Source organism: Catharus ustulatus, chromosome 1 (assembly GCF_009819885.2).
Source record: "Catharus ustulatus isolate bCatUst1 chromosome 1, bCatUst1.pri.v2, whole genome shotgun sequence".
NCBI classification, from domain to species: domain Eukaryota; kingdom Metazoa; phylum Chordata; class Aves; order Passeriformes; family Turdidae; genus Catharus; species Catharus ustulatus.
In genome coordinates this window covers 61,960,066-61,986,493 of record NC_046221.1, presented here as the reverse complement: position 1 = coordinate 61,986,493, position 26,428 = coordinate 61,960,066, and the positions used below count along the sequence as shown (strand labels likewise).

General features: G+C 45.8%; 1 protein-coding gene across 3 annotated transcripts in view; it reads left to right on the top strand.

Annotated features, from left to right (window-relative positions):
- NFATC1 (nuclear factor of activated T cells 1) overlaps positions 1-26,428 on the top strand; it is a 110,182-nt gene that overhangs the window by 2,598 nt on the left and 81,156 nt on the right. For 2 of the 3 annotated variants that reach the window (XM_033080426.2, XM_033080418.2), the window contains exons 1-3: positions 1,485-1,560; positions 6,282-7,380; positions 16,440-16,599. In XM_033080426.2, coding sequence (XP_032936317.1) covers positions 1,485-1,560; positions 6,282-7,380; positions 16,440-16,599 — 1,335 coding nt within the window. Of the gene's footprint in view, positions 1-1,484; positions 1,561-6,281; positions 7,381-16,439; positions 16,600-26,428 lie in introns of those variants that run through there. The other variant, XM_033080408.2, reaches the window with a different exon arrangement.

Genomic DNA, 26,428 nt, shown 5'->3' with positions numbered 1-26,428 from the left:
CCGCCTTTAGGCCCTGCGCAAGGGGACAGGAGGCACATCCGTGCCCGGAGTAAAAGGCTGAGGGCCGTGCACGGGTAAAGCGGGGCGCTCCTTGCGGTGCGGCCTGAGCCGGAGCCCCGGGGCGATCACGGTCGGGGCCGGCATAGGGAGGGGTTCCCGTGCTGCCAAGGCCTTTAGCACACTCGGGTGACTCAGCCCCGGCACTTCGGCACTCTCGGCCCCTCCGGGGCAAAGCCCAGCTCGGCTCCTGCGAGAGCCCAGCCTGCAGCGAGGCTCGTCCCGGCGAGGAGGGGGGAAAGTATAATGGACTCAGATGGAAAAAAAAAAGTGTTTTCCTGGCAGTTTAGGACGGAGATTTCGGTCGCAAGCCTGGAAAATGGTATTCCCTGAGTTTATAAGAGAATACTATTTCCATAACTGCTAAAAAAACCCTGTTCCTTTTGAAACCTTGCCTGAAGCTTCGGCAACTGAGGAGCCGAGCCGAGGACGGGCGAGGACGGGTGCCCCTTTTCCGGGCGGAGACCTTTAGACCGGCCCGGTGTAACATGACAGTAAAGCACCTCGAAACATAAAGAAAGTATTGATTTACTTTGCCTTAGTTTGTATCCCGTTCTAGCGGGAAGAGGGACAGGCAGGGCAGAGCCGTGCCCGCCCCGCCACCGGAGCCCTTTGCAGGCGCCCTCCCGGTGTGTGCGGCGGCCCGGAGAGGACCTTTCCGTCCCCGGCGCACGGAGGCTGCCGGCACCGTTCCGAGTCCCGCTTTACTGCGCTTTTTATAGCAGCTGGCACTAGTGGGTGCTGCGACTAAGTGAAATAAATAATAAATTAATGAAAGCGGAGCCTCTTGGCTCACAGACGCGGCGTGGTGGGCACCCACGGAAGAAACATTTATCAGTTGTCAGCGGAGAGGGGACACGCCGGTGTCCCCCCTGAGTGGGCTGAGCAGCCCTACCTCCCCACATTCCTCCCGCCGAAGCGCGGAAGGAGCCGCTCAGGCTCCCCCGCCGCTGCTGCCGATCGGGAGCAGGTGAAGTCCCGCTCCCCGCCCACCCCCGGGCTCCCCATCCCGCCCACGGCGAGCCCTCGGCGGTCTGGGGTCCCCCCCCGGTGCCGGGTCCCCCGGGTGGGGCAGAGCTCCTCGCGGAGCACGGGCTGCGCTGCGGGGGCAGAGCCCCGGCGGGAGGGTGCGGGGGGGGTGGCCGGGCACCGCGCTTGTTTGCATCGACCCGGAAACATCAACAGCGGGCGGGAGGGCGGATCGGAGGCGGCGGCGGCGGCAGCGAGACAGGCCGCCCGTCGGGGCCGAGGTCACGTTACCGAGCGCAGCAGCGGCCGCCGTCCCACGCCGTGCCGGGGCTCCTCGCAGCCCGGCCCACCGGCAGCAGGTGTCCGGGCGCGACGGGGCGAGCCCGACGGGGCGGGCCGAGGCTGCGCCACCACCGCTGCCAGAGTGCCAGAGCGCGGCGGGGGTCGCGGCGAGAGCCATGACGGGCGTGGAGGCCGAGCAGGAGTTTGACTTCGATTTCCTCTTCGAGTTCAAGCACAGCGATGAGGGTGGAGGTGGGTCTCGGCGGTGCGGCCGGGGCACCTCCGGGGGTGCCGGCGGCGGGATGCTGCGGGGAGCCCTCCTTGCGCTGCCCCGTTCGGGAAGGGGAAAGGCTTCCTCCCTTGGCGGGGAGCGGGCGGGGAAGCCGGCAATCCCGGCCGGACAGGTCGGCCCGGCCCGGGCGGTGCTTGTCGCTTCAGCCGCGCCGGGAAGCGGCGAGCGGGATAGAGTCCCTGCCCGGGCGGCCAGTGCTCCTCCGGCAGCGCCCTGGCACAGCGAGCGAGGTGCAAGGGAGAGGAGTCGGGGGGCCGCCGGTGCGGAGTTTTTAGAAGTTTGGAGTTGTTTGAGATGCCCGGACCCCGCCGTTGACCGCTCGCACGGCTTCGTCCGCTGGCTTTGGGTCTTGCCCGTGGCAGACACGGGCCAGTTGAAAACTCACTTCAGCCTCTTTTCCCCATCCCCCCGTGAGCCGGAGTTAGGCTCAGGGTTTAGCTTGAAGGTCATCCGCAAATAAAAATAACGGGCGTGAATTTGTCACGGGTCGCAACTGTTCCCAACTCTGGTGTCTCGGTCCGGCTGTCTGTTTTTATGGCTTTAAGCAATGCTTGAGGTAGAAACGAGGCGAGCAAGCCTGGAACCGGCAGAGAGAGAAGGTTGCCGCTTCCTGCAGCGTGGTTAACTCGCTGCAGTGTCGGTGATAGCGGGTCGCCGTAAAGAGGTCTTGTACAAGTGGATGACTTAACGCTGCATCAGAGTACGGCTGTGTTTGTTCTGTGCCTTATCTTTTTGCCTGTAAATTCTAGCAGGTTTGCAAATCGTTACCTGCCTAACACAGCGTGCCAGGATATGAGCGAAGGTGTTTGAACCTTTCTAGCTCTCCCTAGTTGCCCACCTTTCTGGCACAATATCCGTGTCCAAATAGTTGTTATGAGCTCTTAGTTTTTAGAAGGCATTTTTTAGAGTTTTGCAGCAAGCTTTTCAGGTAAGTGTTCTAGTGATTAGACCCCTGAGTGTCTGAAGTGTAGGGGCCTAAGCAAATTAAGTATGAAAGTACAAGTCCAAGAAAAGTACTTAACTCCATTAGGCAATTTTGAAAGCATAAATTTAAACACAAACATAGATGTGGCTACATCTTGAGCAATGTAAGACAGCCATCATCTTCTCTAAGGACCCTACAAGCTGCAGGTGTTCAGCATTCCTATTTAAAGTATGTAAGTAAAAAACGGTGGTGCTCAGTACCTTGCAGGATCAGCCCATTAATGATAGAAAGAAATAAAACTTGCTTGCTTGTGAAATTAAGTACAGAAAAAAAGGAGCTTTTTAACCACTGCAAAGGGAAATGGAGGTGTGCTCACAATTCAAAAGGGTCCAATTTCTTGTCCTAGTTATACTCAAGTGTGGATTTGTTGGAACAGAAACCTGCACTGGTCTATCTGAAACTGGGGTTTGGCTCAGGATATTTAAATACCCTGTTAAATGTGCCTTGATAGTCAGTACACTGGTTCTGGGTGCCTCTGTGAATCATAGTCATAACAGTGACGCCATGGCAGAGGCATTACCTGCCTTTCATTTGCTTCAGGACTGTCAAAATATCCTACATAGCTACATTATGTGATGAAGCATTTCATTTCTACCTGCCTCATTCTCTCTGGTGAGGAAAACATTGGCATGTTATAAATGCTGACTATAGATGTGTGTTTGAGGAATTTTGTAAATATGGAAGTTTTGGAGAATGAGCTTTTTCAGAAATTGTAGCTGTGGGTTTTAGCCCACAAACCGAGGTCGCCGTCTTGTTCCTAGTTCTGGCCTTTGAGGCTTTTATATTTGGTAGACATATTTTCTACATGCTGCCTGTAATGTTAAGATACCTAAATACATTTGGAAGGCTTTGAATCTTGCATCTTTCTATTTTGTGTACTATTGTATGAGTTGTATGATGTTATTTTTCTGGGCCCTTTAAAAGTTGGCTTTAAAAAAATGCATAATAGTTCTAGAAGTGGCTATTCCTTGTCATGTGAATTAGGGAACTTGTTGCTCATAGTGCTTGAGCCTGTCTTTTAATAATTTTTTTTAAACTGGTTTCAAAGGCTTGTCTGAGCTTTGTATTGCCTATTCAGCCTGGGCTGCAGATCTCCAGCAGACTGCAGTGTTTGAATTTCACCCCAGTCATGCATTTGAATTTGGACAAACTGCTGGGCTCACAGTACTTATCCCAGTTATTTTGTTTGTTTACCTATTTATTTTTAATACAGGATCTAAAAGCTCTGATTCTGCAGTCAGCAGTGGCAAAGCCCACCTGGTGGGTGCAGAGCTGGGGCAGCCTGCCGGGCACTCGGTCCCCTGCCTGGGCTGTCCAGCTGCATGGTAGGGACTGGCTGGGAGAGGTTCCCAGCTGTTCCATGTCACCAGTGCAAGGGTATGTGGAAGGAGAGCATAGTCAGTGTCTCAGCAGCAGTGTGGTGCCATGGACATCACCTTCCTCTGGAGCTGGAGGAAGCAATGAAGGGGCTGAAGCTGCTCTGAAGGCACTACTCTAGGCCCTTTCGCTGAGCTAATTTCCGAAACAGATAAGGTCTTACCACTGTTGCACCATGTTGAAGGTTTTTTCCATGAAGGGCAGGAGGGAAGTGGTGGTTCTTGTGGTGACACTGGGTTGGTGTGGCCAAGTTACAGGGCAGCAACAAAAGGGAACTGATTTTGGAAGGAGGGGATTCTGATTCCCCAGGCAGATCTGCACTTTGATGTGACCAATGCAGTTGGATTTTGTCAAGTAGTACCTCTTTTGCTGTATTTCCTGCCTCCCTGGCTGTTTGAATAGAGCATGAAGCTTCAGCATGTTTTGAATAATCCAGTGTTATTTGTGGCACACTGCAGTGTAATTTAATGACCCTTCCTGAGCAAATGGCCAGTATCTGAGAGCAGACTAGAGAGCAAGTTCAAATGCTGTTGTTGCTCATCATTCCCGACTGTTACCTGCTGTGACATACATCAGCTGGAGTTGCTGTGAAGCTGCCACAGCGCATTAATTTTTCCTAAGTACCGTTTGCCTTGGAGCCATTGCCAGCCAGAAAGGTGAGCATGGGATCACAGGTGGATGACACCAGAGAGCTGATAAACAAGAGAAAGAGAATAGCTGGCTGTGCTGGTTACCAGCTCAGAGGCTCGTTTGCATTTGCAGAGCTCCCTGGTCGCCTGGGGAATAGCAGGTGCAGTAATTAACACAGCCTTTCCGTATCTTCCAAGGGAAGGTGTGCAAGAGGACTGCCAAGTGAATTTACCACCTGGGATAGAGAGGGGCAGGTTTTCTGTGTGGACTGGCTGTGGCCACGGGGGATGTAGAGCTTCTCTGTGTCCTGCAGGAAAGTCATGCTGCTGCCATAATAAACCTCAGGGAAGGCTGATGCATTGCAAGCACAGTTTGGGGTTGGAGCTGGAGCTGGGTGCATTTTCAGACTGCTGAGAGGAACCTGTACACCAGTGGTACCCAGACTCAGAGTTCAGGAGTTGTCCCTGGTAGAAAGCTTTTGCTCTCTCTTTTCCCAGTAAAGTAAGAGATACTGGCATTAGGGGTCATGTGTCCTGGTGACACAGAGCCTCCCTATATCAGAAAGAATAAAGATCATGATTCCTCATCCCACCACAGCTCAGAGCACCAGAGCATGTTGTCCTTGGTTGAGGGCTGCCCACTTCCCCAATAGACAGCCTGCTCATATCTCTGGGTGGCAAAAAGAGTCACATATGCATCCCTGGGACAGGGGAGCAGAGCTCAAAGAGTCCCTTCAGCAGGCAGACAGCAAGACAAGGCAGAGATGATCCCATGTGGACCAGCTTTGTGACACTGGTCCCTGTAGAGCAGCAGGGATGAAGGCATGTGAAGGGAACATTGTTCTCTGTGTTTGGTCAGGGAGCCTATTGGCAGAAGGCTGTCACCTTCCAGGTTTTCCACAGTGGCTGCTCAACTCTGCTCTTGCTTTTGTGCACCCGGCACTGTTAAATGGCTGGAGAGCTGGGCCAGAGAGCGCTGCTGGCAGCACTCAATGTGACGTGCGCAATAACCAGCAATTTCAGTGGAATTTCAGCTGTCACTGAGTAGTGAGACATCCATGTTTATCCTTCACCTGGCCTCTGCCAGTTGGGCTGGAGGATAAGTGGTCCCAGAAACCAGAGCAGATCAATAGAGCCATCTTTTTCCAAAATCCTAGTTAACTGGAACCAGTTGGAAACTTGCTGTAATGGAAATTTCGGTTGTGTATAATTTTTTTAACAGAATGCAGTTGATCTTGTTCTTTGCTTTAGTCTGCCTCCACTTTTTGGTTTTTTGTCCAGTTTTTTGTGTATTCCAACTTTTCAGGGAGGGATTTTGGCTTATTTATGTAAAAACATATCTCTTCAGTTGCATCTTTGGATACTGTAGTCTCCCAGAATCCTGAAACAATGTTGTTTGAAGACTTTTTTGCTCTGAAGGTTTGCCAAAGAACCATGTACTCAAGACCAGTTCTGTCTGTGTACATTCCCCATCCCAAGATACCTTGTCTTGTTCTGTTCAGTTAGTGGCATTTTCAAGGATGCAAGTCTGCAACCTCTTCCCCAGCATGGCATGCCTGTGGGCTGGGTTGTTAACCACAGCTGAGCTTTTGTGTGTTGTGCCATGTCCCTCCATTTCAGCTGGGTATGTTACTGAGTGAATTTGTGCAGCACCTCATGTCATTCTTTGTTGTTTGTTTGTTTCTTCCAGAACACTATAATTATGCATCTTCAAATGTAAATGCTGGCTTGCCTCTAAATGTGGCACATTCCTCATTGTCAACTCCATGTCATGGCCTGCAGACATCAAATCCCGTCATTTCAGTTGTCCCATCGACAAACCATCCCTCTGGATACGGAGGACACATTGACAGCGGAGCCTCCGAGTACTACCTGCCGCCAAACATGAGACCTAATGGAGCTCCAGCACTGGAGAGCCCCAGAATTGAGATCACGTCTTACATGGGATTGCATCATAACAACAACCAGTTTTTCCACGATGAGGTGGAGGAGGCCATCCCTAACGCCAAGCGGTCACCTTCCACTGCCACTCTGAACCTGCCGAACATTGAGGCATATAGAGACCCATCCTGCCTCAGTCCAGCGAGTAGCTTGTCTTCCAGAAGCTGCAACTCCGAAGCATCTTCCTATGAGTCCAACTATTCATATCCATACACGTCACCTCAGACCTCTCCGTGGCAGTCCCCGTGCGTCTCTCCAAAGACCACCGACACAGAAGAGGGCTACCAGCGCAGCATGGTGGCCTGTACTTTGCTCAGTTCCCCAAGGCACTCTCCATCAACGTCTCCCAGAACGAGCATCACAGAGGAGAACTGGCTGGGGGCTCGCAACTCTAGGCCTCCGTCTCCCTGCAACAAGAGGAAGTACAGCCTCAATGGCCGGCAGACCTCCTATTCCCCGCACCACTCCCCTACTCCTTCTCCGCAAAACTCACCGCGGGTGAGTGTCACGGATGACACGTGGTTGGGGAACACAAACCAGTACACCAGCTCCGCCATCGTCGCTGCCATCAACGCCCTCACCACTGACAGCACCATCGATATGAACGATGGCATTCCCATCAAGTCGAGGAAGACCGCCATTGATCACACCCCATCCATGACTCTCAAAACCGAACCGGCTGGCGAGGATCATGGGACCATATCGCCAACTGCTGACTTGTCACCAGAAGACTTCTCCAGCTTTCAGCACATCAGGAAAGGAAACTTCTGCGAGCAGTACCTGTCTGTGCCACAGCATCCCTACCAGTGGGCCAAACCAAAGCCGCTATCTCCAACATCCTACATGAGGTAAGGAACCCTGACTTAGAGGGCAATTCCAATATTATCTTTATTGCATGCTTTTGTTTCCTCCTTCCCCTTCCTGTTTCTGTTTCCTGCCAATCTGCCCATCCACTCACCCCACTTTACTGTCTTGTGACACTGCCTCTGTTGTTGGTGTGATGTGACCAAGAGTCAAGCCTTGAAGGGTAAAAGAGGCTGTTCTAGGAGCTGGCTATGCATAGGTTGTAACCCGTTATCCACTTTCCAGGGGATAGCCCCAGGCTGGGCAGTCTGGAAATCAGACATTCAGAAGCTCAGGCAGCAGGACAATTTGGTGCTGTCAAACCTGTGGCTTTACTTGAAGTTTATTATGTCTCAGTATTTTTATATTTCTGGACAAGGATGTGGTCTTATTATGGTGACTGCTGCAGGGCCTTTTACATTTATGCTTCGTGCACAGTGAATACAAGTTAAGTAAGAATACGGTCCTTTGTGAATTATTTCAGCTTATCTGAAAGTGTTTCAGCTCATCTGAAGGCTGTCTATTAATCTTTTTCTGTCTCTGCTGGACGGTTACTCTGTTTTTTTCTGTCTTCCCCACTACTTCCGTTTAAAGAAGAAAACCTAATTTTTCAGCTGATAGTGGTTCAATCTGTTCGTCAAATTTATTTATCATAACTGGTTGGGCTCTGGATAGGAAGCAGCACAGAATAGCTGAAATCTGAGTTCATTGCATTCTCTTTCTGTCATAGACTTTATTTTGGAGTATTCTATAAGCTGTAATATACAGAAGCATGTGGTACAGAAAAATAGTTCAGCTTTCCAAGGGTTAGTAAAGGCTGTTCCTAGTCCCTGGTTGTGACAGTCACCCCGTTTCCTCCTCCTCCCCAAGCACACCTGGCGTCTTGCTCTTGACAGTGAAGCTGCCTTTCTCAAAGCAGTGAGTGTGTAGCTGAGGTGTTTTAATTAGCAATGCATTCCCTGGTTCTCAGCTTGTCAGTCTCACCTTTCTTTAGCCAGCACCTCTCTGCCATGTGCTGTCTCCCGAAACTGAGGTGGAGTGGTCCATGGCTCTTCATGTTATAGCACACTCCCCTTCCCCATCATTCTTACTCTCCTCTGCATTGCCAAGTTCTTTTCAAGACCCTAGCTCAATTCAGTGCTGGGAAATGCAGCAACTCCTTTGGGTCTGGCCACCCAGAGTTAGGCACTCACTGCCTTTCAGAGCTGGGGTGGAGACTTCTAACACCAGGCAAATCCTTCAGAGCCCTCCCATTTACTGAGAAAAAGCCTTTTATGCTCACCCACTGCAGAGCCAAGTAGCCCGTGTTCATCAGAGAGGCCGGCCCTCGGCTGTTGTGTCGGGGGCAGCGTTTTGCCGACGACTTCAAGGGCAGGAATAGGACAGTTTGACCAAACAGGCTTTTATCTTTCCGTTGCAGCAAGCGGCCGTAGGCGCTGTGCCGCGGTCCGTCAGGAGGCACCCGGCGTGCCTGCGCGCTAACACAAACAAGAAAGGTGAAGTGCACAGAACGAAGCCCCACTATGTTGTGTATTTAACATTTTTTCCACTGTTTTGGTCTTGTATAAAATATGTTTCCTGGTTTGCAATATGTTTCCATGTGATCTCATTAACTCGTGCTCTAGGGCAGTTGGAAGTTACTGTTGAAATGTGATTTTTAAGTTATTTTACCAATCAGATACACTGACAGTGCTTCCTTCCACCAAAAATACGTCTAGTTTTATGTATATGAAAGTACTGGGCAACTGAGCACGGACGTCAACAGGATCACAGCCTACGCAACAGAAACTGTTATTTTAAATCTTTCCAAAAAATTGGTTAAGAATTTGTCACAACAGAGCTGGATTTTTTTCCTGTTATGTTACACATCTGTTCTATTTCAAACGCGAGAGCTGGAGGGGTGGATTCCAACAAACAAGTCAGGCTCCAAAATCTACCCGGTCATAATGATTTTGAGATAACCAGATTTGATTACCTCCTCTGTCTCTTCCTGAATATGCGGTACAGTTTTCATCAAAAGCCAGCATGCCTTGCAAAATTGCTGATGCCTTTCCCTCCCTCTCTTGCATTCCCATCTCTTTGGAAGCAGGAGGGAGCAGGCTCAGGCACACCATCAGCTGAGTGCTGTCTCCTTTCCCAAGGTTTTGTAGTGGGCATCCATCTAAAAAGAAAACTGCTTTTTGCTATTGTTACTAAAATTGATGATGTTTTTAATTTGTCATAATTAAAGTTCAGTCTGCTTTAGACTTTTCAAATCCTGAAGCAGGGGAATAATAAGAGTATATAATGAGAGTATAATAATGCCTGCCTTAACAGAAATAGAGTCTTTATGTATTTCGTGGGCTCGGATGCCCAGTCCCCAGGCCGTGAGCTCTGTGGTGCAGATCTGGGCTCACACATCTCCCCCCAAACTATGAACATGTGACCGTTCCTGCATGGGACTCGGCACGCGGGTGCAGAGGATCACAGGACAGGGTGGGAGGGTAGAGTCTGGCCTCACAGCTGAGGCTTGAGTGCACAGATTAACCCAGGGCTGGTGGGGATTTATCTGCAGTCCTTTGCTTGCAGCCCAGGGCCTTGCACTAAATCTTTGGATGTAGAAAATACCTTAAAGACCAAGAAGAGATTTCAGGGGAAGCATTGGAACAAACACTGAGGTAACAATAAAAATCATACCTTTTCTAGACCAAAGTATACCAGTCTGCCTCAAAAAGCCCTGGAGGTAAATCATGATGCAGAGAGTCAAGAGATGGTCTTTGTGAAGCTCTCTTTCAGCTTTTATCTTCAAATTCTTTTTTTTATTATTATTTTGGTATTTGTGCATTGTGCTGTCTCATGCAAATGCAACAATTTTCTGTCTGTAGTATCTCTCTTAGAGTTACTGCAGTAAATATTTTTGAGAAAAGCACTCTACTGTGCAGTTACTGTACAAGCAGGTGATGCTCTGTGTTTCTCAAACCCTTGCTGTGTCACTGGTGTTCCTTCTGTGCTGTTTCTCCACCTCTCCCAAGTGCTGTGTTATGCAGAATGTCTTGTGGGCAAAAATGTCAAAGCCAAAATGGAAGTAAAAGACTGGACTTCTACCCTCAGCTATGGGGGCACTGTTAGTGACTACTTCCAAACTAAAATTACATGTTTTCTATTCTGTACTTGCTCATATGCAGGTCCTAAATCACCCTATATCACAACAAAAAGTGTCATGTTTTTGAGTATCCTGCGCATTTTATATGGCTTCCTCTTCACCTGCTGTATTTGACTAAACACAGCCTGAGGTTTCCTGGAGGCAGTTTCTTACTCTTTGAAAAGTAATACATTGTATTTATAACAAGTGTTATCGATTTAATCCAAGGAGTGTGTTGGCCTTTTACACTTAAGCTTGCACTAAATGTAGTGTTTTTCAAGAGAAAGAAATGGTTGGGTTTGTTGGTTGGGCGTATGGCGTATATGAGGTCTACCACACCAAAAGGAGTTTCCAGGAATAGACAGGTGACTTTTAAAAGCTCCCCATGGTGTTTTCTTCCACAGTTTATTTTTTTAACAGTCAAAAGCCACATTTGCTTTAGCTGCAGTCTCTTTTTCAGGCTCAAAAATATGCATATATGTTTTTGACCTCACAGGCACATGGTTTTACATATGGAGACTGAAGTTTGTACCTAGCAAATGTATAGCTGGATACCTCTCTGCAAGTTGCAAAAGCACATTTGACTTTTTTCTGCATCAGTGAGCTTTTTTAGGGTTTTTTGTGAATTTTTTGGATTCTACTTTTGGGACTCTGACAGTATTAAACTCAACCATGCAAAAGATGAGGCTCTAAATTATATTTCCTTACAAACTATGATTTCAAAACGTTGCAGACATTTTGTTGCTTTCTTTTGATTTGTGGAACCTTCAGATAATTTTGATTTTGTGGGAGCTCTTTGTTTGTTTGTTTGTTTGTTTTTGTTTTTTATTGTTAGAGGTGTTTTGTTCCAGATCATGAGATAAAAGGCAACCCTCTTTGGGAAAAGTTTAATTGCTTGAGAAAAAGGCACCAGCAATCTTAAGATGAGATGAGATGAGGTGAGATAGTCAGCGGTGCAGCAGCACCGGATTTGCTGACCTGTGCATCCATGGCGAACTTGCGTGTTTATGGCAGGCGAGAGGAAGTTCTTCAGACAAAGCAAAGGCAGGGCTGTCTGGGCAAGACTCAGTGAAATGGGGACTTGTGGCTGTGTGGCAGTGACCATCTCCTGGGACTCGTTAGTGTAAATTGAGGGGCAGGCGCTGGGAAGTGAACAGGGAAGAGCCCAAAATATGCTAACCTTTTTCTCTTTTCTGCTCTATTCCTGCCGAATAGGGATGTTTGGATGCTTTCAACATGTTTGTTTTGATAATCATGTAGCAGTGATTTTTTATTCCATTTGGTTGCTGTACCATAAGGCTGAAGACTACTTGGAAGCCTGTCTCAGTAAACTGATATATTTTTGTTTGTTTGATTTAATCCTCCCCACGCTTTCTCCCAACTGTTTTTCAGTTCATTCAAACAACCCTGTGAGCATCTTATTAATGGCCTTCCTTCAACTGCTCATTTTAACACCCCAGGATTCTAAATTCAGAATAAGCAGAAATGCGATGCCAGCCACTTGTTATCTCCATTCCTGCAGCAAGAGTTTCTTGTCCTTTCTCTAAGCCATCAAATGTGACACTTCCCATGTGAACTAATCTCTGGGTGTGATTTTTTAGGACAGAAGGGTGAAGTATTATGTGGGAGAATGACGACGACTCATATTTTCAGACTTCAACATGAGGAATTCCAGTGCGCCTCATGCGCTTCATGGGAGAGCTACTCGCTCCACATGCCAGCAAAATACAGCCAAGTCTGGGGTGGGACACAGCATCTATTTTAACAGCTCACAGCCAGATTGCTCAACTGTCAGGAAATTTTAAAAAAATAGAGAGTAAAATCTGCCCACATTAAGTCATAGGTGAAATATTAAGCAGGTGTATTTTTCTGACCACAATCAAGTTGATGGACACGTCGCCATCATCGTTGTTTTCTTACTCTTTCAAAATCACACACAGGGATCTTTCACAGGCATCCACTTCAATGTGAGACGAGTAATAAATAATAAATCATAACCATATTTGCATTTGGCACAGAGTTGGAGCAGGTTCAAGCTAGCACCTTGGTAAAAGTTTCAGCAGCCCTGTGGTATCTCTAGTTTGTGCTTTTGTTCCTATAGGAAAACTCCTTGTCAGAAAAAAATAAGTTTAGCACAGGGCATCCAGTCTCAGCTGTACTCCTAGGCCACTCACTTTACTTTGGGTGCTGAAAGACACTGAGCATCTTCTCCTTCTAGGCAGCGACTTAGGCCACTCTCAGTCAGCAGTCTGGGGTAGATGACTCCGTGCTGCAGTACCTGGCCAAGGGCAGGGTCAGTCCCAGGGTGAGACTGGCAGTTGTTCTTATACCTTCTGCAGTTTAGGACAAAAATGTTTGTGAATCTCTTTTTCAAGTGGCTTTGGGCACCTAGCGGCTTAGAAAGTGTAGTAATAATTTAATTCCCAAATGGATAGCAGTCATGTGAAAATGGAGCTTAAACACCTTTACAAAGTTTAGCAGAAGTTTTTGGCTTTGTTTCCTCCCTGTCTATATTCCAGTGGGCTGCTTAGTATCTTTCTTTTCTTTTTTTAAATTTTTTTTTGTAACTTGATAAATCTTTCTGCTAAAGGCAGAAGTCAGCCAGACTGGATAATCTGTTTTTGATTTAATCATATTGTGTATCTGGTGTATGCAAAATAAATCACTATTCATCTGGTTTTTAATCTGATTTATGTAGGATGGAGTTATATTGAGCCAGTTTTCTACAGCCTAGCACCAGGTTTTGTGAACCTGCCTTGAAGTGACCATACCTCATTACAGCATTTAGGAGGGCTACAGTGGGATTTATTAGGGCACAGAAAGAATGGGACAGGTTTTTAACTGGTGGAAAATGTCATCTGAGGGAAAAACACTGATGTACACTTGATAGGAGGACTGCATTAAGACCTTTCATTGCTCTTCTTGACTGCTGTGGTGGGGATCTTCTCCCCTCCACGTGATGCTGGCTTGATGAGGTAGTTTGAACCTTTTCAAATGAATATTTGCAGCAACCAGATTAGATTTTACCACTACACCATTTGTTTGGGGGCTTTTTCCTTTAACCACATTTAGCTGCAGAAAATTAACTGCATGATGAAGATAACCTAACATAGGAAATAGCTCTGACAGCCCAATCCATGACACTGCTAAATGCATCACTTTGCTTCCTTTATCAGGAAAACTCCCATTAATTGTCAATCTATAATTGGGCAGGTGGTGCTTTGGAATTCTGATTGTATATCTGAGGCTAATAGCAAACTGTATTTTTATTTCCAGACTTTATTTGAGAACATGAATTTAACAACTTAATTGTATTAACAGTTTCAGGTGCTGATTTGAAAGGGGGTGGTGATTTGCGTGGTTTTTTTCTTTTTCTTTTTTTTTAAAGAGATATCATAAATTACAAAACTATCACTTCTGTGTATCTTAAAACAAAAAAATCCAACCCTCTTAACTTGAGGGCTACAAGCTGTCAGTCAGAGTTGTCCTTTTTAATTAAGTGTTAAAAGTTTCTAATCTGATAGATGTTGCATCCTCAGAAAAAAAAGGAGTCCATCAAGTGAGAATTTACTTAAAACCAGAAACATCTGTTTAAAAATGTGTGCTGATCATCACCAGGAGAGACACAGCTGTTTTGCTCTACTCTTTGTCATTTATCATTACTCAAATATGCCTCATCCAGATTATTTTTTTTCTTTTTCAGACTAAAATATGTGTACCTAAAGTGCTAGGCAAAGAGCAGTGGCTACATACAATGGCCATCTGTCTGTAATTTTCTGCTGTCTCTTCATTCCTTGTATGAGTGTGTAGTAGCAGAAGAGCTTCCCCTCACCTCCAGAGTGGGCCCTGCCCATTTTGGGAGAAAAGCTTGCACAGGAGCTCAGAAAGTGCAACATCCTGCCTGTAGCTGTGGCAGGAGCTTCCATGTGTGGAGGGGCAGAATGAAAATTCAGAGTTTGTCCCTGGCAGGATCTTGCCAGTGGAGAGAGTGCTCCCCTGGCTTCTCCTGGATCCAGATGTTCATGGAAGCTCAGAACCTGTACAGAGACAACATCTTTCTTTTAGATAAGCTCCTACTTAGGGTGAGCTGGGATGGATACTTCTCTTTATCTCTGCTATTGGGCTCCATGTCCTGAAAGCTGGAATACAGAATAGTTTGATGTTTGGAGCCTGCAACTTGCCAGTGAGCTCTCCTGGAGTAGCAGGAGGTGCCCAGGGAGCAAAGGTGATCATGGTCCTCCACCAGGATGGGACCTGGTGGCTCCAGCTGACCCCTGTTATTTGTATAGTGTGTGTCCATAGGCATGCAAATACAAGGCTTAGGCTTGTAAACAATGAAGAAAGATAATGCAGGGAACCTTAGCACCACCTGAAGTCTCAGCAGTGCACATGCACACAGGCTTTAGCAGATGTGAGTTCAACATGCTCATGATACAGGGCTGGTTAAGTGCTCACGGAAACCCAAAAGGTAAAGCCAAAAGTGCCCGTGCTAGTGGTAGAAGTCCTGCTCTGCAGCGAAGCCAGCAGGGATGCTGAGAGCTGTAATGCTTAAGCAGCCACAAGTGCACAGAGTGTGGATCCCTGGGGTGGTAACAAGGAGTATCCAGCCTCCAGCTGAACATGTGTTTGTAGTATACACATCCAGTGTGGAAGCTCTTGCACATCCTTTCCCCATCAGGCAGCTCACAGGGAAAGGAAAGATTTCAGCTGTGATCCCTGCTGCTCAGACTGTCCTTGCTCCCGGGCTGCAGCAGTGAGGCAAGGATTCAATAAATCCCCAGTGCCCAGCCTCCTGACAGGCTAGGGAGAGCTGATGAGCCCTCACCTGCAGGATGCGGTGGCACCAGTCCTCTCACCGTGCCAGGGAGCCCTGGCCCATGGCACCTACACAGGACCACGATTTTCTTTTTTCTGGTTATCTTCTCCAGGTTGATGGGAGAAGTAATAAAGTTTCCCATAAAAGGGCAGGGGAGTGTGTTGCAGTTGTGCTGTTTAACTACTTGTAAAGATTTTTGAAGGATACTCAGTGGAGAGAATTCACCAAAGGAAAGAATATAGAGTGGACATGAAATTAGTGTTTTAATTGTAAAGCTTCTTGCTTCGATTTTAAGATTAACAAGTCTGTCTCAGGGCTGCTGTTTTTACTGTCCTTGTTTCTTTTCTTTCAAGCATCAACTTGGCATTTCTTAGAGGTCTCCCAGCTATTTTCAAGTGTGATTTTATACTGGAAGAGGATTTCTAAGAATGCCAGTTCCTCACCATTGCATGCTGTCAGGCTGCTTGTTGGTAATGAGTCCTTAGTATGTTAGTTAATTGCAGAGTCAGCGTTGGGCCAGAAGAGTGAGCTGCATTTTCTGCAGGCTAGCTCATCACCACCAACAGGATTCATAAGCACGTTTTGACTTCAGAGCTCTTTCCTTTGCAGTGAATTAACCCAACAGAGATCAACTTTGCTTTGTGGCTCTCAGATATGCTTTGTGTTGGGAATGAAGCAGGGAAATGGCTTTTTTTCCTTCTTTCCACCCCCTGTAAGCAGAACAGATTTGTTGAAACCCATTAGATTCATTAAATGCCAAACTAGTTTGGCATTCACTTTCACAGCAGAAATTTCCTTCGTAAAACTCTCCTGTGTCTTTCTGCCTTTTTCCTTTTGCTTCAAGAGTTATGTATATTTGTAATCTATGTCTTAAAAATTTTCAATTTTGGATACAAATCAGATAGCATCTGGGCCAACAGATATGCTCGACTCATAAATCTTCCTAAAATAGCCATTACCTTCTCAATTACTTATGTCATGACATTATCCTTATGGATGAAATTTATACTGTAAGATGGTGAAGGATGAGCTGCGAGACATGGGCCTAAAATAATAGTGCTGGCTGCTTGTGGTTTGTGATAGTGTGCTTGATGTTACTTTCTAATCTGTTTTCCTTTCCATTGTAGCCCATCCCTGCCTGCTCTTGACTGGCAGCTGCCATCTCACTCAGGACCTTACGAGCTACGTATCGAAGTGCAGCCGAAATCCCACCACCGAGCTCATTACGAGACAGAGGGCAGTCGAGGGGCTGTGAAGGCATCTGCAGGGGGCCACCCCATTGTGCAGGTACCAAACCGTGTAACGAGTGTCGCGGGTTCTTGATCTCAGTGCTCTGTGGCAAGCGCCATTTCTTCTCTAAAACCAAAAACTCATGGAGATTTTTCCTGTCTTCAGAGGCTCCTGCATGTGAGCACACCTTAGAGCATATTTTAAACTGAGTGGACCAGGGCTTTAGTGAAAACCATGCAAGAGCAATGTGAATACAGGGTGGATTGCTGCCCTGCCCGTGTAGGGCTCAGTGAGTGTTCAGCTGGCAAGTGATGACCGTGGACCTATTTGTGCAGTCAGACTCCAGACATGTGGTTTATACTGAAATCAGCTGGGGATGTGCCTCAGTACATTTAGTCCTTAACTTGCAGTTGGATCTAATCAGAACTCTGAATGCATGTTGGAGAGCAGAGCTGTAGCAGTGATGTGGAAGTATGTCGCTGGTTTGGATGTTGCAGTGAGTTCTGAGCAAAGGCTTTTGGAGTTTCTCTGTTCAGTTTCTAAAACCCTTCCAGCTGCTCTTGAAAGCATCTGAGGCCTGAATTTCATGAATTCTACCAAGCTCTTTAGTTACTCTGTATAAAGAATTTAATTTAATTACACTCTAAACTGACCCTTAATTTGTTTATATGAGTAGTCTCATTCATTTTTAAAGGGCTTTGCTCAGGAGTGGGAAGAACAAGATTTGGTTGTTTAAAAATGAAAAAGAAAAAGCAGGGGGAGAGAGTGGGAGACAGTGCCTGTCCCTCCTCAGCTGCTGCTTTCTCACCCAGCAGTTTAATTCCCAGTGCCGCCTATCAGGGTTGTTACCCTCTGTGCAGCAGAGCCCAGGTTTTATTGCTGCCCAGATGCCACAGGACCCGTGGATGCCAGGGCACTGCTGCCATGCTCCCACTGCTTGGGCTCGTGCCACAAGCCGTGCTGCGGGAGTCGTGGCTTGTTGAAAGCCTGGATGGCTCAAGATGATGTACGGACCACACGTGCAGGGCTGTGAATGTTTGTTTATTTACTGTAAGCCCCTGTTAGCAAACACGTCTGAGGAACGAACGGTGGGAGGCTGGGATGATGCTGGGCAGAGAATGCTGCTGTGTAAATGTGTGCTGCTGCCACAGCTGGAAAAGGAAAGGGAGGGGAGTTGTCGGCAGCAAACACACTTTAGCTCTGCCAGAACTTGTCAGTGACATGGGATTGTGGAAGTTGTCTGCTGGAAGTTGAAAGGATTTAGCAGAACATTTGTGAGTGATGTTAAAGAGGGGCTTGTGGCAGACATGCTTGTTTACAATTAATGCCTACTCTGTTTGTGGCTTGATGCAAGGAAATGCAAATGGGGAGGCATTGATTTCCAGTGGCCAACTTGGCACTTAAAGTTTCTTGTGTGCATTTTGGAAAGACTGAATGTGATGCCAACATTTAATTGGACTAAATGTGTCCAGACATTTCCCCTCTCATCCCCTGTCCCGGTCTGTCAGGAGGGACCATGCTGCTTCCAAACACAAACAAGTGTCAGAAGAGAGGAGAGGAAATTACAGAAGGCCACTAAGGGACAGAGGAGGAAGCAGCCCTGTCAATTGGCTCTACCGACTTAATAAGGATTAATGTATTTTTCAGTGCTTTTATTACAACCCAAACATCCTTTTCTCCAAAAAGAACAGAAACATATAGAGGTGCAGCTTTTCCATGCTGACATTACCATCATAGCCAGTTATCTGTTTGAAGAAATGCCCAAAAGTTCTGACTTAGACCAGAGGTGAATGGATGGGTGGATCAAAATACTTTCAAAAAGAAACGAAGTATTTATAAATAATTTTTGTAAGAGAAATAGTAAGTACTTACAAATAAAGAAGTACCTGAAAAATGAAAGTATGTATAAATAAATGGAGGAGGAGGAAATCCAGGGAGTAATTTCTGTAAAATTGTTGACTGGTAAAACCTGAAAAATGCATCTCTGAATCCTCAATGTATTTCCAGATGTTGCAGCTGTTTGGGTCAGGTTTGATTCATCCCACTGGGTTATACAGAAAGGAGCCCAAGTTTTGAAGTTCAAACCCAGATGTAAGCTCAAACAGAATCTGAGTGTCTTCAGGAGAAAGATTTTGGATCAAGCTTTTAGCTCTTTAATATTTCTGATGTTTTTTCTATTCTGTTGACTCAGGGAAAACTCTCATAAAATTACTTTGACCTCTCGTACTACCCTTTTCTGTTGCATTTTTCCCATGTTGACAGTCAGGTCTTTCTTATGTCGGTACTTTGGGGAAACTTGTTTTAATTCTGCTGTTGTTAAATCTCTTCCCCCTGTATCTTCAACAAGAAGAGAATATGAATGAGGTCTCTTTCCTCTCTCTGTTTTTCTCTCTCTTTGTTTCAAACCCCCTCATGTTGTCATATTGCTTCCCAAAGTAGGAGAATTAATACCTCCACAGATCTGTTGGGCATGCTAAGGCAGAGGAGAAGTAAATCCAAAAATCATCCACTGTTCATAGCATGGTTCCCAAAAAAAATTGCCCGGAGGTTGCTTTCTCTGCAGCCAGAGCAAGTTTATCTATTTTTCCCAGGCAACATCAGCTTCCTTGCTGCTGATCCATCTCTTGTTTTAGGAGGTGGAATGTCTGAGGATCAAAGGTTTCTGAGGCAAGCATGCTGGATGAGGAGAGCAGTAGCATAGGAGGGCAGAAGTCTCTCACGGGTGTGACATGAAGCCCAAGCTTGGGACCCAGTTTTTTTCCTTGGCTCCTCCGGGCTGGTGATTCTTCTGTGTAGCTGGAGAGGGCCACATGCAAAGCAGAGGGCCTGGTGCTGAGCACAATGCCACCAGTGTAATGAGATTGCTTTTCCCTCCCAAATCTGAGAGAGAAGGGGCAGGCAGACCTAAGCATGGCAGGCTGCCTGAGGAGCTCATTCTGACCCATGCAAAGGGCAAGCCTGGTGCCTGCTGGGGGCTGCCTGTGGCAGCAGTCGTGTCCACCTCTTGCTCCTTATCATCTCTACATTGTGTGTCGGACTTGCTCACTGGAAGCTCCCGTGGGCCATCTCCCAGGTGTATTTCCTGCCAGCAGGATTTCCTGTGGATTTCCTTCTGTGGAATGGCACCACCTTCCCCGCTGCACTTAGGAACGATATGGTTTGGAGTGCTTCAAGTTGCTCGTGAAGGCTCATGAGCCTGGTAACACAATATTCCTCTCTCTCACACTTTGCTTTTGCCTGTTTGGGTGTTTGGCTGCCATGGCAGCTCCAAGCTATCGCTGTTCCCGATTGCTAAACGCTTGGAGAGTGGGATGAGCTGGCGCGCCTGGCGAGCTAAAAATGCCGCAGAGGATTGGCAAGTGAGTGGTGCTGGGGAGCGGTGCTGGTGAGCTCACGGCTGGCACTGGCTTTCACCCCTTGGCTTGGCAAAGTATTTTGCGAGTTGCTGTTGCCTTTGGTGATTTCAGACTGGAGCACTCCCACCTCTGAGTCAGAACAGGGATGGTGCTCCGGCTGGGAAGCTGCATGTTGTGTCAGGTGACTGTTAAACCTGGGACCCCTCCGAGGAGCAAAATCCTGTCTGTCAGCATCCTGCTGGCACCTACTCCTTCTCAAGAGTTCATGGCTTGGGTGAGGATTTTTCAAACAAAGCAAAATGAAGTGAATGGGTTGTTTAGGAAACCCACAGCATTACATAGCTACAGATACATTTTAAGTGAGGTGAATTTAATTAAAGGGGTTTACATCCAGAAATCTCAAAAATATCCTCCGTTTGGACCTATCTCCTAATTCTTAATTTTGAGAGTAGTGGTGAGGAGTTGCACAAGATGGGGTTTGTATTCTGGCCAGCAATGGCTCTGTTTATGCTGCAGGTATGTAATCCAGCAGATAAAAGTTTGGGCTCCCCAGGGAGGGATGGCACCAGATTATAAATACATGGTCTGTAGATATTCTAATTAACAAGTCATCTTTGAAATAAGTCAAGCACTTTGACTGCCTGAGATGGAATTTTTACAAGCAGGGTGTGGTGTATCTGTGAGATAAAATCCAAATACTCAAGAATGTTTAATTAAAGGGCATGATGTACTCCCATAGAAGATTGTACTTTATGGTGAAAGAAAATATTCAAGTGCATGGAGTAGTCTAGTAAGCACTTTCAAAAGTCATTACTATTATTAAACTTTTTGACACAAAATATGCCATGAATTTTCTTCAAGATCACTCCTGACATGAAATTGTTTAGAAAAAGGAAAGAAAATTAGTTGTAAGGGTTTTTTCATTTTTTATCTAAGTTTCTTAGATAATACGATCCAGAATTTGTTTTCCTCTTGAAAAATTAATATGGAATATACAGTGAATGCTGCCTTGCCTTTCACTGCACCCCTTTGAGTGAGATGGTAGAGACTGTGTATGGCTCCTGTGCTCCAATACAAAATTTCACCTGAGCCTGTGAAGAGCTGAATAGTCTGAACTCCCTCATTTAACAGGCAAAACACAATGATTTGTCTGCTGATTTACATATTCAAAATGTTGTCTATGCCAGGAGACTTGCTCACAAGAGTCACCTATGTCTTTTCTTGACAAGATCTCAAGATCCTGTTATGACTAACAAGTGTCAGACTCTCCTCTATGGCAATCACTGCCTCTGTATTTTTTGTACATCTCCACATCACCATAATTAGGTACCAACATTAGGCCCTGAGTTATTTGTGCTCCTCAGCAGCACATGGAATGTCTTATTGTTTGCTTCCCATGGATCAGCTGGTTTGGTTGCTTTCACATAACAAACATGAAGTCCCAGAGCAGGTGCTGGACACCACAGGTATCTGCCAGAGCCATTTTATCTTCAGACCGATAAGCAAAGAATAGCTTTTGCAAACCCCTTGGGGAATAGAAAGCCTCACTGACAAAGCAGTGTAACTTCAGGGGACATCACACTTAGATCAGCACTTCCCATACACCTGGCTTCACATAGCCAACAGCACGAGGTCAGACAGTCCTGTGGTAACCAGAAGGCTAGATGGGAACAAGAGACAATTGAAGAGCTAAAGGAGAAGACTAGAAAGAGGTGTTCACTGCTGATGACAGGAAGAAAGAAGATGAAGGTATAAGCAACCCAAGAGGAAGGCTCTTCCAGACAGAGCAGACCAAGTCCTTTGCAGCAATGCTCTGGTGCACAGCAAGAGTGAGCACAGGGCGAGTCCCATTGTTATGGGACATGCAGGGTGCTCATATGGGCTTTTCTTGGTCCCCACTGCAAGTTTGTTTTAAACAGCAGAGCTGCCACTCTTGCTGAGTGAGTCAAGGGGATCAGACAGAAAAAAAACACTTCCTGGTGGGTCCAGCTCATGGCCATCTGACACCAAAACAAGAGGAGAGGATGTGGAAAAAATAGCATTAGCTGCTTTCCCCTTCCCTCTCTGGATATATCAAGGCAGAGCAGAGAGTATATTCTCGTTAGTAAGCAGTGATTCAATTCATCATACCACAGAGAACTTCCTCTCTGTGCTACTCTTAGCTTCTTTTTAGAAGGCAGCATCACCCTTTTGCTCACATGGAAATACAATCCTTCCTTATGGTGGGCATATAAAGACATTGGCAAGCACCTGTTAGCCAGGTTGCAATTAATAGCACAAAGCCCTGCAGTAACACAACAAACCAGACAGGGAGCCTACACTTTATGGCCTTGTTTTAGACAGACGGTATTTCTTAAGAATAAATCTGAACCGAATGGCTTTCTCACTTCTAGCATCTGCATAGTTAAAGCAGAACCTCAAACTAGCAGACAGATAATCAAAACTGAAAAGTAGAATGATTTGGCAGATGTTTTAAGGCTGCTATTGCTTCTATAAATCCAGCAGATGGAAGAATGCCCATTGAAAGCTTTTCATCATCACATTTTTGTTTTGGTTTATTTTTTGTTTTGGTTGGGTTTTTTTTTGTTTTGTTTTGTTGTTTGGGGGTGTTTTTTTTGTTTGTTTGTTTGTTCTTTTTTTTTGTTAGAAGAGTGTATTTAGGAAAGGAGTTTCTCATTTTTGGGTTCTGCATGAAGTTAGTCTCACAGAGTAGCTCCACAAGCACAGCTGTATCACTAGCTTGTGGCCTCCCTGAGGAGGGATAAGTCCAGAAGGGAGCCATCCTGGAAAGTGTGCTGCTGTCAACTGGAGAAGATTTCATAACCCTGAAAATGCAATTTCAGTTCTGATTTATGAGCCATACTGGGGACAGGCCTCTGTTATTTGGTGCAACGGCCCTTTACAAATGAAAAATGGAGTTTCCATCAGCCAGTGCTTGGGGGATGCACTCTGCTCTCTGTTAAAAATGATACTTCGCCCACGCTCAGTGTGATGGACACTGCAGTACATATCCCAGCTGTTAGGATGCTGAGATGTTCAATCTGGCTTTCCAGCCTGAAGGCTTCAGCCCTAGGTTTGCCTTCAGTTTGGAATAGCTCAGTAGCTGCAAGCAAAGCAGAAGTTGGTTATGGCCTTGAGGGAGGAGAAGATGGAAAGCCTTCCCATTCCTCTGCTAGTGTGTTCTCCATTCCCTTGGGAAAGGGGGTGATGACATCAGCTCCCAATTGCCCTTTTCATTGGCCTCTCCTGGTTTCCTTCCTGTCTTCCTCTTTGCAGTAGGGGAGTCTGTCACTTGTGTGGGCTATCTTCTAGCTGTCCTCTCGGGGCAGCTGATATGGCAGCTGATAGACCACCTAGATTAGAGTGGAAGCAGAGGAGTCATCTTTATCTCCAGCACTGCCACAGAGGCATCTCACAGAGCCATCTTTCTGCTTCCCTTGTCAGGCTGGTTTTGGTGACCACAGCACATGCACCCTGAGTGTCTACAACCAGAGTGATAGAAGTCTCTGCAAAGTCAAGAAAGGCAGGAACATAAGTGTAGTTGTCCTCTCTGATTCCTCATTTACTTTTCCTCAGACCTTGTGCTGCATCCTTTTAACTTGATGAACTGCTTTCAATGTAGACAGAGGGCTTTTTCTGCATGTTGTCTAAAAGGGTGATTCAGCATAATTTTGGAAGTGTACCTCTAAAATGTGTGTTACTACTTTTCAGGGAGGAATCAGGATTCATCCTTGACTGTTAGAGTGTGATACTTTTTCTTATCCATTCCATCCTTTTTGTCCTGTGCTTAATATTGCATCACTCCTGCTAAAATTTGCAGATGCCATATCTCTTGCTCTGTCACAGAATCAGAAGGCAGAGTCAAAGCTGCAGATGCTTCTGATTAATCAGAAGAGGCTACCAATAGTGCTAGAAATGACTACTCACTTTTCTAAGCAAAATACAACATGCGTGTATTTTTTGCTTGCCTCAAAATACCAGACCTCAAATAGAAAAAACCCAACAAAACCCTAAACTGAAACCAAATTACATTCAAAGCCATATTGGGGCACTCCTGAAGTCAGATAGCTTAGCCTGCTTAATTCCAGCACACACTTAGGGGTTTACTGACTCTTTGTTAGTTTAGCCATTTTGGAGAAAATAAGATTGGATGGGTGAGGTGTTGACAACTGGATTGAAAATAGCTTTTCATGGAGGTTCAGGTGATATGTGAGATTGTGGTCTGGGCATGAACCACAGTTGTCATTTGACTTAGTTTTGGTTGCAGTTGAGAAGACCTACACCAAAGTTACCAATCAGCAAATCTGCTCCAGACTTGCCAGACTATTGCCTGTTAACATGCACCCAAAAATCTGAAATGAAACACAGTTAAAATTAAAATGCAGCTTTACCAGAACCCAGATGCTTCATTATGAGCTGAGCTAACCTACCTGCCAAATACTGCTAACCTACATGAGGCAGGCGATTAATTTTTTACAAGTCTACTTTGGGAACTAGACATCTGTCCTCTATTCCTAAAAGTAATATCTCAGGGCAAACGATTTTTTTTTTTTGGTACTCCAAATTACATAAAACATAAATCATGGAAATTATATTGCCTGCATTCTGTATGAAGATATACTGGGGACCAGTTCATATTTCAGATCCCTTTCACACCAACCTAACTCCAGTGGAATTTCTGGTTTTATGCTTTCTAATTTTCATGTGTAAGAAGAGTAAAAAATTACATCTGTAATACACCTTGTGACCTGGAATATCAGTATATATGGTTATAATATAGATTTTCCATTTTAATTAGTCATTATTTCAACTAACAGGCTGAATCAGTGTAAAATATGGTGTCAAATTACTCAATTGCTCTCTCAAAGTACATAGCATCTTCCATTATGAACAGAGGTTTATAACTTCTTTCCTTGTGAAGAATAGCTTGAGATCTTCTTTGATACATGCCATGAAAGGGAGATGATCCATTACAGCATCTGCTGTATACATACACAGAAATAAGATTTGTTGCATGCTGTCAGTGCAGTGAAATCAAAGAAACTTTCTCCTCCCTCCACATGTTTAAGAAATAATTTAGCAGGAGTTGCATATTTTCACTGAAACAGTTGAAACATGCTAGTGATCAATTTACTTACACATGGTAAAAATAATATAGGTTGCAGACAGATTTGTAATGCAGTTTTTAAACACCTGTTTTTAATGTTTCAGTACCCAATAAAGCAGAGGAGCTCCTGCTTTTGGTTTGCATGCAGACATTATGCACATTGGGGTTTAAAAGTCTGCTGCCTAGGTTTCAAATGCAGTAGACAGCACTTGCAGGCACAACATGGGTACATTTTGGGGAGTTACAGACTCTGGAGTCTCCCTCAATGAGTTTTGCTCTTTGGGACACTGATAACGTGGTGTTACAACCAAATGTGAATCCTGGCAAAAATCCACAGTCCTCACAAGAAAGTGAACTGCTCCCTTGCCACTTGCAATCCTACTCATGTAGAAATACTGCTGGTCCAGTTCTGTGTAATGAGAGGGGAAAGAAATGTATGAAGTGGAGCAAAGTGATCTGTTACAGTGAAACCAAGCACTAAATAAGTCCTTAAACTTTCCTGAAGTGGGATTAGATGTTGAATATGTGCTTAAGTTTTCCTACCAAGCAAGAATACATTGATTAATTGGCAATTAATTGTGCAATGTATTGTCACTCAGGTTACTTGGCTGCAAAATCTTGCGTGAGACATTTTTGCTGCTTTGCCACGGGTGTTAAAAGAGATTGGGTGTCAGGCGTGAGTGTGTGGGGCCGCCAACTGCCCAAAAATAGCATCATAAAGGGGAGCAAGTTGCAGTAGCTGCATTCTGTTCTTGCAGGCCTCTGCTGCTTTTCAGGAGACCTACTAGGTTTTCCCTCTTAAAAACCTGATGCTTTTTGGGCATCAGTTGCAGGTTCCCTTTATATTGCTACTTCCTTTTGATGGTTTTCAGGTGAATGCTACTAACTGGATCCCCCTTTTCCTCCATGTTCGTCCCTTTGATTTTGGGATCCCTCAGGATGACTACCTCTTGGTCTTGTTCTGCCACCATTGTGCCTGTCCACATCTAATGGCCATGAAGTCTCTGAAGCTTTTACAGCATGTCTTGATAGCAAGTCAGATGTGATGGTGCTGGAGCCAAGCTTTCCATCACTGTGCAAAATCTTCCCATTACTTTCCTCTGTCTTTGGGCAAATGGTGCCTTTCTTCGTGTCATCTAAGTGTGCAATTTAGACTGTTCAGTGAAGTCTACTAGATTTAGCTGCTTGCTGTCCCTGTGCCAGCATGAAAACAGCAGCACCAGCATGCATATTCCACGCAGGACACGGATGCCCATCCTTGCTGTGCTTAATAAGCCACACGTTCGTGTTCCCTCGGCTCTGTGCCCATGGAAGGACAGTGGCTCGCCTTCAGGAAGCCCGCAGCACATCGTGACTGCACAAACAGATAAATAGCTAGAAGGGAGCAGGGTGGGAGAGAGATCACGTTTCATTTCTGGGGAGC